This window comes from Pterocles gutturalis, unplaced genomic scaffold (assembly GCF_000699245.1).
Source record: "Pterocles gutturalis isolate BGI_N339 unplaced genomic scaffold, ASM69924v1 scaffold38916, whole genome shotgun sequence".
Lineage (NCBI taxonomy): Eukaryota > Metazoa > Chordata > Aves > Pterocliformes > Pteroclidae > Pterocles > Pterocles gutturalis.
The window spans coordinates 1,338-17,510 of NW_010104332.1; the positions used below are offsets into that span (position 1 = coordinate 1,338).

Consider the following 16,173-nt stretch of genomic DNA (forward strand, 5'->3'; position numbering starts at 1 on the left):
AAGCAAAAAACTCCCACCAAGATCAGCAATATCTATGAGCAAAATCATCCAACTTGGCCCTGATCTAGCCTGCAACAGAATCCCTTCCACAACAGTAATTTTCTATGTTCCAGAAGGTTATACACATAGCTCTGTGTTTAAATCCATGAGTATAAACAAACCCTTAAGTTCCCCCATAGTAAGGAAACCTCACTTACAAAGCATGCGTCAGTGGAGAACGCTGATGCGACCCTCACACTCCTATCCTGCTTTTGATATGCTTCCATTGGTGAGAACAAAGAAGGCGAAGGTACCAAGAAATGATAATGTTCACTTTAGTCAGGAAACAGCCCATAAGTTTCTTCTGGGCCTTCCCCACCTGCTGACACTTAGTGACCAGGAGCTTTACTTGGGACACTTCATCAGTGACCCCAGCTACAGTGGATGGAAGAACTTGCCAGCATCAGCAACCCTGTTCAAAAGATCTCCAGTGACCACTCAGCGAGACCATCAGCACACCACTGATCCTTCCAAGGCATGAATTAGTCAGGTGCTACTCAGCAGGCTGCATTGTAGACTTTTACCTCTTAAGCATTTGTTAAAGTTCTTCAATAGCTTTCTTTTTCTAAAAAAACAGATAGGCTCATCTCACAAAATGGACTCTGGACGCAATACAGCAAAGCTAGAAGAATGCTGAAGTGAAAACCCAAGCACTTGGTAAGTAATTGCTCCTGTAGGCTCATGATATAAAAATGGTTTAAACTCTTACCTCTAAAAAGAAATCCTGCTATAGATGGGCATGATTTACCACTCCTGCCTTCATCTGAGTCCAAACTCATTCATGGGTATACTTAGTTCAAATTAGAAATTTAGCTGAAGCTCTTAACCACCCCGTTTATACTCAGTCTCTCATTATAAACAGCTTACTACCAACACAGACCCTGACACAAACTTCTCCTTTAAATATGCATAATTTACTCTCTCTCAAATATTTACAAGCAGAAGAAGCCCATCTTTACAAGACAGATTTTTTTCTGCTTTACATAAAGTGCAGATCTCTAATTTAAGGCAAATTTCAGTGAAATATAAAACCATAATTTTATTTTAGTATGTACACATTTTAAATTAAAAACAAAACTCCCTTAAAAAGGAAAGAATGAGAGGAAAATGTTTCCAAGTTTGGGAATTTTCTGGCTTTTAACACAGTCCCAATATTATGTCCTATTGACATATAACTTGTAAATTTCTTTTCAATAAATGCAAATTAAAAAGGAGGTGGCAACGTGTACAGTAATTTAGCTCCAAAGATCAGTAAAACACTGGGAAAGTGCAGACGTAGTTTTTCATGTCCCATAGTTTTCTTTAGCTACAGTAGCATCCAACAATATCACATTTCTAAATATATAACCTATACACCTAAAGCTAATCTCAGTTCTTGTAATGAGTATTTCTCATCTCCATCTGTGTCAAATTTCTTAAAGCTCTGAGACTCTTGGGCTGTAGAGCCAAGCAGCTTTTGAAGATCCTCATATGATAGTTTTTCATCAGCATCTTCAGTTGCTTTTTCAAACAAATTTTGAAGATCTGCAAAGAGAACAAGGATTTAAAAATAGCTCCTATAAGTACCTAGGAATATCCTACCAGCTGCTCTTCCAGTTTTACTGCACTATGTCTTACTACTTAGTAATTAAATAAAGCATCCCCAACTATGTAGTTTGCCTTCTGCATTGTCACAAACTGTCAGTAACAGTTTAGGAGAAAAAAAGCACGAACACTTCTGGATTAAATTATATTACATCTGAAAAAAGTAATCCCTATTTCTGTCCACAAGTAATAGCCCATTCTACAACCACTAACTGCATACAGATGCACTTATCCTCCACAAAAGCAAGCTCTGGATACTGTTGCTATACCAACAGCACAGATGATAGAAAGGGAAAAGTGTCTATTCATTTCCTGATGCAAAGCATTGCCCTTTCAGTAGCTGAAAAGACTGAACAGCAAGATCCAGAAACCCTTCATTTGACCATGCAGTATTCTCTTAAAAAAAAAAGAAAAAAAACCCCAAAACATACACCCTCACACCTCCTTAGTTTTCCTTGAGCACCCTAATTCTGCCCTTGACTTCTCTCTCAGTCTTTGGGGTACTTGGTATAATACTTTGGCACTCAAAACAAATACAATCCATTTATAATGCACACTCCTGTTCAAATCCCACTTCTTCTTTCACACGCTAGTCTTTTCTTTCAGGTTTCTTTTTTAATTACTTAAAAAAAACCCCCACAAGTCCATAGTTCTCCAGCTTTTAAAATTGACTTCACTTCTCCAGAATGCCCAGACACACTACCATAGTTCCAGTTATACTTATCTCCTAAATATTTACAAGAAATATTCATAAAAAGAAAAGGTCAGCGTATAAAGGACATACCTTCGATGCTGGAAATTCCTGGTAAGGACAGATGTCTCAGCTGTCTGTTACTCTCTGTGTTGTCATCAGCTGACCTTGAAGCTAGCCTTGATAGGTCTGTGGGCTTTGCTGTAGTACTCAGACTACTTTCAACTGTTACAAAACAATTTCTATTAGTCTTACTAATTCCACTGAACTACAATTAGCAGACAAAAAAAATCCGATAAAATTAATGGGGTTTTTTGCATCACAGATGCTGTATGGGATAAGAATGCTGAAAAATTGTTTCAGAATACAGCAGTGTTCTCCCCTTTTACCAATAATTGGAAGAACAGAAGGAAAGACAGTTATACAGCTTTAATCTTTCATGCTGTCCTAGGAGATGTATATTTGTCAACCCCATACAAAGAATGACTTGGAAGTGCTTTCTACTTCCCAGTTTGAAAGCACTGAAAAAACTTTAATAAGCAAATTTCATCTGCCCACCCAGGTTGTTTTCATCTATCTTCCCCAACAGCAAGGTCTAAACCTCTAAGTTACTTCTTAGCAAATTAACAACAAGCACTGTTCTATTGTAATGAAGTATTTCAAATCCTGTCTTCACCACTACCTGAATATATAGAAAAAGTGCAAACCTGAGACAAGTCAGCAGAGATGCAGACCCTTCCTCTATGTTACACTTCGATTTTGAAAAAGCAAAAATAGATGTTACTGAGTATAAATTTCTACAAGTTAATCTCTGTATGCCATCAAAGACAAGCTACTGATGCATGTGAATCCTGCTACACACGTGGAAGTCACCTTCAAACTTTTGTTGTTATATATAGTTTTCTGGTTTAGAGCCATCAGTTTCCTACCACTTTAACCAAAATAATCTTCACCAAAAATCTTAAGGAACAGCCTAAATTATCCACCTTTGTTAGTTATTCTTTGAATCACACAGGGAACCTTCAGGTTTATGGATTACTATTATGCAACATTCTCACCATTCTTTGATGTCTCAAAGGGTCTGTCATTTTCTGGCTTGCCTGTGAGAGCACTGATCAGCTGAAGCTTCTCTCTTAGTTTTGATACCTGAGAATCTCTGGTTTCTGTTTCCTACATATATAGGAAAAAAAAAATCTTATAAAGCACCCCTTCAGTAGATGGAGTAGATCAAGAAAAGAAGCAATTTAAAATATGTAAGTACTTTCGAGTGCCTTGAAGGTCTCCAGGCTAATGAAGTTTAAAATTATAAACAAGATATAAAAATAAATTTCGCAGAAAGATGTAAGGAATAAATTCACACGGTCTGTAAGAAAACAATAGAATCAATGCCTCAACCTGAAAAGTAGGCAACTATTTTGCAGACACTGATTTCAAAATAATCTGACCTGTAATTTCTGTATTTCTTATACAAATGAGCAAGACTCTGAAAAATCATAATATAAACCAAACATACTTGTAGCAAACATTCACACATTAATTGAACTGCATTATTGTTTTAAATGTTTGCCTGCAGTACTGACTACCTTCTGTCAAAAATCACCACATTTTTCCATCTGCAGCACCTTTGCTCTTTCTATGAGTAGGTTCTAGATGACAGGTTGAGTTCACATAAATCCAGGCCTAGAACTGACAGTGTAGCTGGTTCGCTCACCTGCTTTCTTTCTAGAAGACTGAAACTAACCTCAGCAGTGCCAGCTCTTATCCCCGGGCCACAGTTGTTATCCCATATGTAGTCAGAATGGCAAGACTTAACTATTACAACTTTTCTTCCATCCTAATTGACTTCCTGTCCCCAAAATGGGGTGGGTAAGCTCTCCTTCTACTCTGGACTTTGAAAAGAAACTGGATCAGATTAGCCTGCTGGAAAATCTTTCCTCAAGTTTCATTTAAAACATGATTATAAAAATAATGCCATGCTCTACTAATCCAGTGTAATTTGAGTTTCTTTACCTTCAGTTCTTTATTTGAATGAGTTTCATTATCTAGTTGATCTTCATTTTCCATTTTTAGAGAGGTAGTTGCATCATTCCCCTACAGGAAAAATGGAGGAGAACTGAGCTTATTCATATGCTTATTTTCTACAATAAAGTTTCTTTCCTTCAAATTTGGCAGGCAAGAAGCAGGAAAAAAAGCAGGGAAAATACATGCTACAATAAACATGAAGACAATGGGTGATTTAATTTACCACAGCAACATCAGCATGTTCATTATTGCTAAACATACAGGACACAATCTCAGAGACTGGCCCAGTAAGGCATACAGAAAGCACTGTATTAATTTACATTTTTTTTTTAGCATTTAAGCACCACTAAATGATCCAGAGGCTCATGTAGCTCCTCAGTGGCCTTAACAGACTCCTTACATGCCAGTGCCTTCCTAAAACAAAGAGGTTTCTGGATCCTATTCCATTAAGCTGTCACCCAAAGTCTTGCAAGTTACATTGTTTTGGACATTTTTCTGTAGATTCTGCAGGGAAGAAATTACTACTTCAGAGATATTCTTAACGTCGGTCATCTGTTCAGAAATATGGAACAAATTCCATCCTTTTAAAATTAAATCCCAATCTCGAGTTTTATTCTGAGATTTCCTTTAGTTAGGTTTGAAAAACTATACCTGTAGTGTATAGAAAGTACTGAAACTACTAGCTTGAGCAGACACCCTTAGTCATCAAATACTTACCACACTGATAGACAAGTTCTCTCTTTTGTCCAGATTATTCACAGCAAGGGGAGAGTTTTCTAACAGCATGACTCTCCGGCTAAGGTTACCAATGGCTGAATCCACATTTAGAAGCTTGATGTCATTCAACTTTTGGTACACCACTAGAGTATTATTTAGCTCCTCCAAAGCTGCATGCAGTGACTGGTTTTCCTGAAACATAAAACCAGAACACGTCAGTTTACTCAACCTCTGCAGCACTCTTGCTATTAACAACATAGTGACTGACCCAGTTTAACCAGACAGACTTTAGACTGGCTGTCCACTGACAACACTGAAAACATCCAACTGGAAGCTTCCAGAAAGATATTCGAGCTTTCAAAGTTTGAAACTGAGATTCTTCCTGAGGGCTAACCTCTTTGTTGCTAAAGGAATCACTTGAGCCGTGCCAGCAAACACAGAAAGGCTATTCATCTAACTGCCCAGGGCAAGCTTAGTAACCACACCAACTATTTTCCCAAAGAAAGCATGTACTAGGCAAATTTATACACAAGATTCATTTTTGAGGAAGATACTGACTGTACTAAACGTAAACGAAGGCAGTCATTCCCCTTCATGTCATTCAGCTAAACACCCACACATGATCTTTTTTTTTTGCTCCTGAATCCCTGCTTTCCATACCTCATGGCTCAATCCATGCCACTCCCAAGTTTGCTCATATCGTCAAGTACCTGCCATAAAATCCATTAAATAAAAAGCTTTTAACTCATTTCCATTTATATGAGCAAAGTACACCTATGATTTGTTTGATATTAATTTCAGTCTTTTTATTACTCACTCAGAACACCAAAAAAAAATAAAATACTCCCAGACTAGGATACTCCCCTGTTTGCACATAAACAGGGACAAACTACAGCAAAATTACCTTATATTTTGTTTTGAAGGATGTTATCTGTATTGCCTTGATAAAAATCATAGTTTTTTTGTACACTACAATACTGCAAAACACACAAAAATGTATCAGTGACAGCAGTACAAATATTCTTAATGCAAGAGAGAAAAATACCTGTTTGCAGTTTTCTGTCTGATTTCCCTCAGTCCTTGGCACAACAGTGGAGGGAAGTGAAGGTACCTGTTTTAATTCCTTCTAAAGGAAGTAGAAGAAAATTATGTTACCAAACACCTGTAAAAACAATACTAAGCTTTTAATTACTGTCAGGCTGTAGCTAAGGATGTTTTGCTATAGTTATAGTCACTCATGTCTGTTGTGCATGAGGTATTTTCACTATCTAGTCTACCAACACAGAGTTTTCCTGTTTCAAACACATAAGGTTCAAATTTATTTTAATTAGCCCCCCTAAATTAGCTCCTCCCTCTTTAAAGAAGTATTATGATACACATTTCACTACTACCATACCCACTATCATATCCGCAGTGTTTTCTTAGCACCCACTGACTGGATCAAGTTTTATAATGTGTCTAATTTAGATTTTGTCTGCAAGTATTCTTGTTAAAGTAACACTGGATCACAATTTAACTGAAAAATTTCAATTTTGTTAAATCCAAGTGAAAGGTGAGTATAAAAACAGTAAGTAGTTTCTGGTAAAGACTGTCAGTAATTTCATCCTTATATGCATCCTTAAGTCAACCAACAAACTGTATCTCAATGCTTCCACCATCCCTGCTTCTTAAGACAGTGCAGACAGTTACTGTAAGCAGTAGCCTGCACCACACAAAAGCAGAGATGCCCAAGGCTCCACATCTGTGTAGTAGGAAGCAAAAATATGCAGGATAGAAGGAACCAACAATTCTGGCTACAGAAAAACACATACTGTATAGGAGATGCCACACAGAGGTTATGAGTGTATGAATGTACCAAACAGCACCTACTAAAACTTCAAAGGCTTAAGGCAAAACTCCACACAGTTCTTAAACTTGCTTCATATTAGGCAGGTAAACACAGTGTTAAATCAGTATATTTTCTTACCACATCATTCTGGAGTATTTCTATGGATTTCTTGTATTCTTCAATAGCTGTCTGTATATTTTCAACATCATGAGAAACGCTGGTAAGAGTGCTACCTATGTTTGCTACAGTCTGGAAGAAAGAAGTAGACAATCTCAGCCTTCCTCAACTGTACTGTTCCAAAGTTTCAATCTGCTAAACACAATGTTTTGCTGGTGAAACTGTCGGCAGACTGCCACAAAAATACGCACGCGAGTTTGGAGTATTCGAAACTTCCTTTGCAGACAAAACTGTAAATGACACCCATCACATCTCCAGGCCAATAAATGAACACACACTGTACACCACAAGAGCTTAAGCTAAATAAGCAAAATTACAGGTTTGCTACTCTCACTCACAAAACAATACATACGTTCTGGCATTAATTTACAAAAATATAATCCTGAAATGAAGACAACTTACCCCCTCTCTACATGGAGTACTTGTATTGAATATAAGGATGCCGACATCATCCATTTACCCCTGCCTTAATTGTCTGTCAGGGCTACCCATCAGACACATAAACTGGAAAATCAGTCTGTCAAAGGTCACCAATTAGATTTGCAAGCAAGTATTACGTGTTTTTTAAATGAAAGAATAGCTCTCAAGCATCAGGAAAGCCCTTCTGAATTCTGCAGGTACAGTCAGTATGCTGTGACAGCTACCTTTGCTTCTGACAGCTCCCACAGCTCCCATCCCATCCTCCCCTTGCCTTCACTTATGTGAACTCCCCCATCCCCAGCTCTATATTTAGAAAGTATATTCTAACTTTAGAAAGTGTATTCTACAAAGCTGCACTGGTGTTTTAGCAGCTGACAGTACAGCACCTATCAGTCAGATTGTCAGCTAGGACATCCACAAATAGGAGTGGAAGTTACAGTAATGGCACACAACATACCCCTATGCTTCTCATTCCATTTTTAACACTTTATTCAATCATTAAAACAAACAGAATCTATATAAAAAATCCCCTTTTCCCGTGACCCTCTTATAAGCCCTTAAGGCACTCAAGTGACCCTCTAGCTACCTAGACTATATTCAAACAACAGCCACACAAATCTTCCTCCAGCTCTTCATTTTGCAAGCCTGAACACAGGTATAGTAAGCTATCTCTCTGTCCTGAAGGACCTCAGGACACCTTTAGCACCTTTCATCAGTCTGAACACAAGCCACTGTCCAAGGGGAACTCTCCCAGTAATCCTTCAGGACTCTTAACACCAGCAGCCAGCTCCCCATTTTCAGGAACAGTACCTAGAGGGAAAAGGCTTAAGAAAACCAAAATTGTATTCTAAGAATAGCAGTCTTTTCTTGCAAGAAAGGCAGGTAATTCGAAAGACAGCTGGATGAAATGGACAGCTGAGCAGGAGATTTTTCACCAGGGCTATCAAAAGCCAGGCTACCAGCCTACACCCACTTGAGCTCTCCTGTGAGACAGGAGGCAGTGCAGCATGCACACAGGGGTCAAAGAAGTCCAAGTCTTGAAACCTATCATTTTTCATTAACATGACTCTTACAAACCATTAAACCTATATTGAAACCTCTGAATAGTTTTTCTACACTTAACACCTCATAATATACCTCCTGGAAAGATTCCAGCTCCAAAACCTAAATGCAAGTAAGATGGCATCAAGAGAGCAGTGGCAACAGATGCCACAGCTAACACTTTACTTCGGCTCAATGACAAAGGCTGGAAAGAACTCAAAAGTTTTCAAGATCTTTGATTTTCACACAGTGTGACCAAGGATGGATTTATTCCAACATGAAAAAGCCTTGCTGAAGTCTGTTGGCCCGAACACTTCGTCCTGACAGTACTGAAGACAGCAACATGCCAACAAGGTTTTTCTGTATTATATCATTACATAAATAAAGCAGGTGCAGGTTCCAGACTCTAGGTACTGCCTTAAGACTTAGTTCTGATACAACACAGTGAAAATCCAGCATGCTCATAAAAGCAAATTAGAAGCTTAGGAAATAGTTTCGTACTCCTCCCAGAAAAAGAAATCCTACCAGCCTGATCAGCCAAACCACACTAATTGTTTTGCATAGGACTAGCTTGTTAATTATGCATTAATTTTGTAGGGATAAGAAATGAGAAGTGGAAACGCATAAAAGCCACAAAGACAACTGGACTGACATTAGGTGTTGGCCCAATATAAATGTTTATTGCTAAATAAACAGAACTGCCATGGAAAAGCCAAGGAAGTTTCAACAAGTCATTCTTTTTACCAAAATAAACAGGACAGGTCTTTGGTAAAGAATGCTCAGCCAAGGCACGCGGTAAAACACTGTATTAACAGAAATATCTTTAGACATAAGCTTGTGTCACCCAGTAGGGCCCATCTTTCAAGGGACTGTCAGAAACCCATGCCAGTACAACTCATGTTTTGCTGTGCATGTATTGAACACCAAGAAAGCTCCCACACGAATGTTCCAGCTCACAGCTCCCGAGTTAGACCCCTGCCCGCCTCAAGACTGTAAATGCAGAGCCAGATGTAGAACTATACACTGCTCAAGATGAAGAAGTTTTCCAGAAAGCAATCCACTTTCTTTTCCAATTGAAAAAGTTAAACAAACCACCTATTTGCAAAGCAAAGTTGTAAAACTGCAGACAGACATTTTGCAAGTATGTTAAATGATATTAAGATCAGCAACCTGAAGGAAAGCGACCAGAAAGATCAGCTCCAAGGTAAAGAAGGGACAACATAATACAAACAAATGCATCTCCAGAAAGGGACAAACAAAGCCTTCTGGTTTTTTTACTTGCCATATGTTATCATAGGACCACAAATATATGAAGTCCAATTTAAAAACAACAGAAGCAAATATTCCTCACATGCAATTCAGATAACTCCTGATGTCACTCCTGTCCCCAAAAGCCCAGCTACAGCTCAGAGCAGCACAGAATACCTTTAGCAACAGCCACGTTTACAGCACTTGCCTTCTGAAGTTTCTCTACTGTGACAGGAAGAGCGATCAGATCAGAAGCAGACTTTATGTTGTTTTTGAGATGATTTACTGTTGAGGTCAATACTGATATCTAAAACCAAAGAGGAATATTTAGAATTAGTCAACCTAATCCTGATTCTGACCTTCCCCAACACTAATGACTTAATTTGTAACATTAAAACATAAGGCAAGACAATATTATGTACACACACACACACAAGACCTGGACTCTAGGTTAGAAGTCCTGCCTAGGCTGCATTTAAAATATTCTGCCTCTTGCAACAGAAGTGAGATTTTTCTTTTTTAACTGAATGAAAGCCACAGAAGTCCGTTCTTTTCAGTAAGGTATCCTGTGCCCATTTTATATTCAGCCCCTTAGAGAGAGGCTGTTGCCCAAGAAAGATTTTTTTTAATTGTGCAAGAAGCCCTGACGTTGATGAAATAGTCATCCACTTCTGTATTTAGCAATCAAACCTGCCTGGCAAAACCCAGCAAAGCCAAGCAACTTCTCTGAGTGACAGGCAAAGAAGGTGCACATATCACCCAAACCTTCTGCTACAGAAGTGGAACAGTGACAATACAGATGCAGCAGGTTAGCTCAATTTCTGTCAATTGTTTGACCCAGACAGCAAATTAAACAATGGGTCTACAAGATTACTTATTCATTCCAATCAAGAGGTTGTCAAATAAATTAAAACCAACAACACGCTGGCCATTAATTGCTTACACTATCACTTTAAGATAATTTGTAGCCATCAGTAGTCAAAATGAAGAAAAATAATTTCTTCTCACATTTGACAATACAAAAGTAGAGCAGATAAAACCCCCTTTCTTCTGGTTAAAAAAAAAAAAAAAAGTTGTTTTGCAAGCTAAGAAAATGGGCATGATTCTAATTTTACATTAGGCCAAACTTGACCAGCTGAATTGCAGAGTCTCCGGTTCCACAGCTGTGAATATTGGCTGAAATAATTCCCAGCAGTGCATCCCAACAATTTACAGAAAAAAACAGTAACTACATTTTGATCCCTGGAAGAGCTGGCTCAGGCTGTAACCAGACCCCGCAGTAACTCAAGGGCCTGCAATAACCATGTGCAACTATCCTTAACATCCAGGTGCAGACAATAGTGTTTTAAAAGTCCAATGAAGCACCTAAATTTCTGTGGATAATACATACTGTCAGTTGCCAAAGAAATCAAGTCAAATTTTCAAATATATTTCTGCTCCCCATTAAGCACTTAATCACTGCATGGGACTGAAGAAAAAACAATCTGAGCAGGCACCTCAGTACTCTTGAGCTCACAGCACCAGTATCAGAGAGGGTTCCATCCACACACTTCTTCACAGCCCTAACTGTGAGCAGCTCTGAACTTTTACTCTCCAAGGCAAGAATTTCAGTAAGAGCCCTGCTGGATGCTTTGTTTGAAGCATGAGTTAATACAGCAGCTGAGGAAACAGCTCTCTGTTAAGTGGCTTAGTTCTGGCCACATAAACAGAGCTAAGATTTACACTGGCTCAGATTCCAACTGCGTATTAGCAGATTTTACATTCACGAGACACCAGGACTTCATTTGTAGCAATACGGACTTGCACCAACTCAGGTAACCCTTTTCCATGCTTATGAAACATTTGCAGACACTCTCAGAAATTTGAAATGTCAAATCCCTCATCATAAACATCACAAATATTTGGCTGGAAAACTATGAACTGCACAGTTCTCAGGTTCTTTTAAGTTCCGCCTGGAGCCTTTCCACCAGTTGTGCAATTCCTCCTCTTTGTGATCAGCCTCCCGTCCAACTGGATGCTCAAACTTTTTTTGCTTGTTTAATAAGAAGGCTTATATTCCAATTTTACCTTTAAAAATACAAGTTTAGCATATGGTCACAGAAGTCCTTAGACAGAAGGACTTCACTGCACTTGAAATTAATTTCTGTACAAGGAAATTAGAATGGAACATTTTATTATTTTTCAAAACCAAGCCCTAATCCCTCTCACCTGTTTACTGATCTCTGTAATATTTATCCAAATTTTATTTAGCCCCAGTTCTCCAGTCTCAATTTGCTCTAGTTGCTTTTGGTTCTGCACCAGATCTTCATTCAGTTTAGGAATTTCTTGGAATGATGTCTTTTGATTAGATTCCACTAAAAAAAAAGAAAGAAAAAATTGTTTTAAAAAAAGACCAAAAGTCCAGGTAAACGATGTTGAAAGGCAGAAAAATTACAAGAAGCAACATCTAGAGCAGTGAAAGAAAATTATAACAGTTTCTACATATGGGTTTATTGCTAATTCTGAATTAAGTGTTTGTTCATAACGACAGTTCTTTTTTGTTTTAAGAGTACTAATGCCTGCAGAGAGATCACACTAAATTTAACACTTTTCAATAGTACTGTCACTCTGGCAGGCCTCAGCAGGTCTTTATGTAGTGCAGTTATTTTGCATTACTTTCCCAGAGGAACATGAAAGAGTAATGGGACTGTGAATAGGAACTGCCAACAGTACCAGGGCAAAGGAGGTGCCTGAAATGAACCTCAGCTGCCCTTCTCAAGCCTGCAAAGGGGCTGCTGACAATGAAGTGAATTCCGAAAAGATTAACATGATTACAGTTATTCCATGTGACAGAAAGACAACTGAAAAAAAAAATATAAGCTTACATACCAATGACTGTTGGTAAACAATTCTGTAAACAAGGTCCCTGGAAATACAGTCAGCTATTACTGCAATTATTACAACAGGAAGGTGGAAACGTGCAGCTCAAACTAATTCCAGCAAGCCTCAGAAATGCAGCTCTTCCAGGTCTGCAGTGACTAAGCTGTTTAGCTGCAAGCGCTATTAGGCAATCCTAAATCCCTAGGTCTGAGAAACAAACAAGCAAAGTTTTGAGGTGGAGATGACAGTTCTCCAAAACCTGCACGTCCACCCTGGAATGCTCCACAACAAACCGCCATCATCCAGACCACAGTGCCAAGAGCAGTGGCACCTCTGTGCTATGTAGCTGGGCAGCTCCCAGAACACATTTCCATGTGTGACTCATCAGGTCAAAAGTGGAAGCCTTCAGGAGCACTTCCTGCCCATGGAGTGGATGCCCAAATACACACAACTGGAAAGCCATGCGTCTTCAAAAACTCGCTTCACTTTTCTTGAAGTCCTAAAAGTCATTTTTAGGTACCGAGTAATCTCCATTGATCACCCAAGATCCAAATAACACTTTTGGTTAAGTAAGACCTTGAAAGGTATATTTTAGCCAAAACAGACAGAGCTAATTGTGCGCTTGACACAAGCAGTTCACACTGAATCTGATGTTTCAGAGGCTCCTGTAGACAAATTATTTTCTGTTTTGCCACTCTCACTGTGTACAGTGAGACTCCACTAAAGAGCTTTTCACAGTGCTAGGAAGGTTAAGTACAATATGCATTCTTAGCATCCTTACTAACAACTGAAGGGAAACACCACAATGACTTCCCCCATCCTAAACATACTAGATGTAAAGTTGTCTTATTTTTAAAAAGCACCCATACCATACTCAATTTGTTCAAAGGATGGCAGAATGTTAACAAAAACTGCCACGGGAATCTGCTCTTGTGGGAGAAAAAAATCTGGATGAAGATTCAGAGGAGGAAGGTTCTTTTTCCAAACTTGCTGTAAAAAAAATTTATTTCTCCATCCACCGCACACATCTCACCACAGCACAATGTTACCTTTTGGAATCAGGTTATTCTCGCTGTCTGCTTTTTTGTTGTTTTTTAATGCTGTCTCCCCTTATGAGACTCCCATCCAGCTTCTAGGCATGCTATTACACTGGCAAGGAAATCTGAGACTCTTATCATCAGACAAAGCGTTAAATGCACAGCTTTCTATCAGAGCTACTAAGGAGAAAACAAGCATATCTGTAACTGCCAGGCAGCAAACTCAGAGAGAACAACTGCTTTAACAAAGAAGTCTCTGTAGAACAGGAATGATGAAACTTAACTACACCAAAGCCAACAGATGTTGTCATCATGCAAAACTTTTACTGCCAGTACATAGTTAAAGCAGACCAGTCCATGAAGAGCAGCAGACCCAGAACACAGAAACAACTACTGCAGAGCTGTTCAGTAATCTCACAGCCACCAAGCAGCGCCTGGAACCGAAGGTATCCTCCCTAACTGGTAGATTCCAGTTACAGCTAACTTTCAGAGTTCAGGATCAGTTAATATAAAAGCACATCTAACACCAGTGCTTTCTCTCACTCCAAGCCAACAGGTTCCACCTTGGCAGACAACTCCCCACCTCACAGCAGAGTTACACAACTGAACAGGAAACCCTAAACACTGACAGCAAAGAATTTCTACATGCATTTCCTCATGTGCACACAAAAACTCTAAGATGAAGACCAAAGCTATGGGACAAAACCCACAATCAACAGCAGTGCTCCTCAGGCAAAAACCTAACTACTTAGGTTTCCTGAAGCAGCTAGAGACTACCTGAATGCTTAAGATTCACTCTTGTGCTCCATTCACACAGCTCCTCAACTTATCCTTGCCTTTTTCAATATATAGGACCTTAAACACTACTAAAATAAGGCACCAAAACATATCCTGCGTTCAGAGGTGAGGAACAGAGAACCGAGAGCATCCATTACATATAAATCTCACCATTTGTTATACCTCAGCACTACAGAAGTTATAATATTGAAATCTTACATGGACAGGGAAAACTTAAGACCTAGAAGCAAAATGTTTCACATTAACTCCATACTTCAAAGTATTAAACACGATGTAACTCCACACTATATGCAACAACATAAAAGTTGAACAAGAACAGGTCAAAGCAAGCAAGATAAACATTCAGAGGATACGAATAAAAACATAATACCAAAGCAACATTCAAACTGAAGAAACATCATAGCAAGGATCAGATGTTTTTAAAAGAGCTCAAGACAAGAACATTGTTTTCTTTTGATTTTTTAAGGGATGCATCGAAATCTGCCAGACTACTTTTAAAGGGCTGATCAGAACTTTTTCTTTTTAAATAGGGGCTTCCTTTGGAAGAGAGCTCTCCCAAGACCAAAGTCAGCAATTTTAGAAATGTATGTACAAACAACTACAGACCCATCTCATCCAGTGTCCCTGCTCCTCAGAAGATACAGAGCAGACACGAATATGTAATATTTGCCTTAGATTCGCCCAGCCTCCAAGTGTTTTTGGCTCAGAGGACTCCTCAGTTCAGGGGCAGTTTGTCTGCTCAGTACTTTCAGACTTTGGATAAGTAGGTAGGCAAATAAAGCTCTTCATACTGCCCAAAGCAAATGTGAAATAGCATAGCAGTTACATTTATACTTACTAGTTCGAAACTTCTCCTTTATTGCATCCAGATCCTCCTTGAGAGCCACCTGCATCCAGACTAAGCCAACACACGCTACCACACAAGCGGCAAGAATGACAAACGCGCATAATGGGTAACAGAACTTGCAGCATCGTAGATAGTCTCCCCTGGGTAAAATGAAAATAACAGATTGTCAATATTCAACAACACCTAGAAAAGTTTTATTTTAAATGCTGTTCTATGAAAGTAAGGGACAGCGCCAGAACAGCAAACATTCTGGTAACAGGTAGGTAAGAGGTAACAAAGAGCTTTTCCAAGAATAAAAAAGACTATAAAGTGAGATCAGGGATATTACTCTCTGTTCAGTTTATCCTCAGGGGGCACATCTAAGAGCAGCTGTCAGGTTTTCCTTACTAAGATTTCCTACTCTGCTCACATAAAGTTATGCTAGGAACATCTGCTTGATAGCTTGGAAATCAGGCTTCAAGAAAGGGTACTACCATATCATAACAAGTACTTCTAGAATATCCTAAACTGCAAAAGTTTCTCTGCGACATGCCTACATTTAGTTATTCTTAGAGGCCCATGAAAACTCTTACTTAACCAAAAACTTTATTTATTGTCCAAAGCACATCACATCCACGAGAAAAGCAGCACTATGTCAGCTCGCAGATACAGAGGTGTGCCACCCTGAGCACACACAGATAACTGCGCCCAACATTCCAAGGGGCTGACCCCGACCTGCCGTCAGGACGGACTTCAGGTGCAGCAAGTTCAAAACACAAAAACCAAGAAGCAAAAAGCCAGCGGGTGGTTCAGCTCTACTCCTGCCCCCAGCCACGGGACCTGTAGAGCCAGACACACCGGGTGCAGCCCCACATCTTTCCTGGCA

General features: G+C 39.1%; 1 protein-coding gene across 1 annotated transcript; it reads right to left on the reverse strand.

Annotated features, from left to right (window-relative positions):
• Positions 1 to 947: 947 nt before the first annotated feature.
• On the reverse strand, positions 948 to 15,446 carry EFCAB14 (EF-hand calcium binding domain 14). Its single transcript, XM_010087027.1, has 10 exons — positions 15,300 to 15,446; positions 11,976 to 12,121; positions 9,976 to 10,074; positions 7,020 to 7,130; positions 6,099 to 6,176; positions 5,054 to 5,245; positions 4,325 to 4,405; positions 3,373 to 3,484; positions 2,408 to 2,539; positions 948 to 1,563 (listed from the first exon to the last, which is right to left on the reverse strand). The coding sequence occupies exons 1-10, from the start codon at positions 15,352 to 15,354 to the stop codon at positions 1,388 to 1,390; spliced, it is 1,182 nt and encodes a 393-aa protein (XP_010085329.1). The 5' UTR covers positions 15,355 to 15,446; the 3' UTR covers positions 948 to 1,387.
• Between the last annotated feature and the right edge of the window lie 727 nt (positions 15,447 to 16,173).

What these genes read in the sequence shown, in the direction of transcription:
- EFCAB14 (XM_010087027.1), bottom strand. Translation starts at nt 15,354, where the DNA reads ATGCAGGTGGCTCTCAAGGAGGATCTGGATGCAATAAAGGAGAAGTTT. An exon ending in AAAGGAGAAGTTTCGAACTA is followed by an intron (nt 12,122 to 15,299) that starts GTAAGTATAAAT and finishes CTTTTTTTTTAG; the next exon opens with TGGAATCTAATCAAAAGACA. An exon ending in CAGTAGAGAAACTTCAGAAG is followed by an intron (nt 7,131 to 9,975) that starts GCAAGTGCTGTA and finishes TCTTTCTTCCAG; the next exon opens with ACTGTAGCAAACATAGGTAG.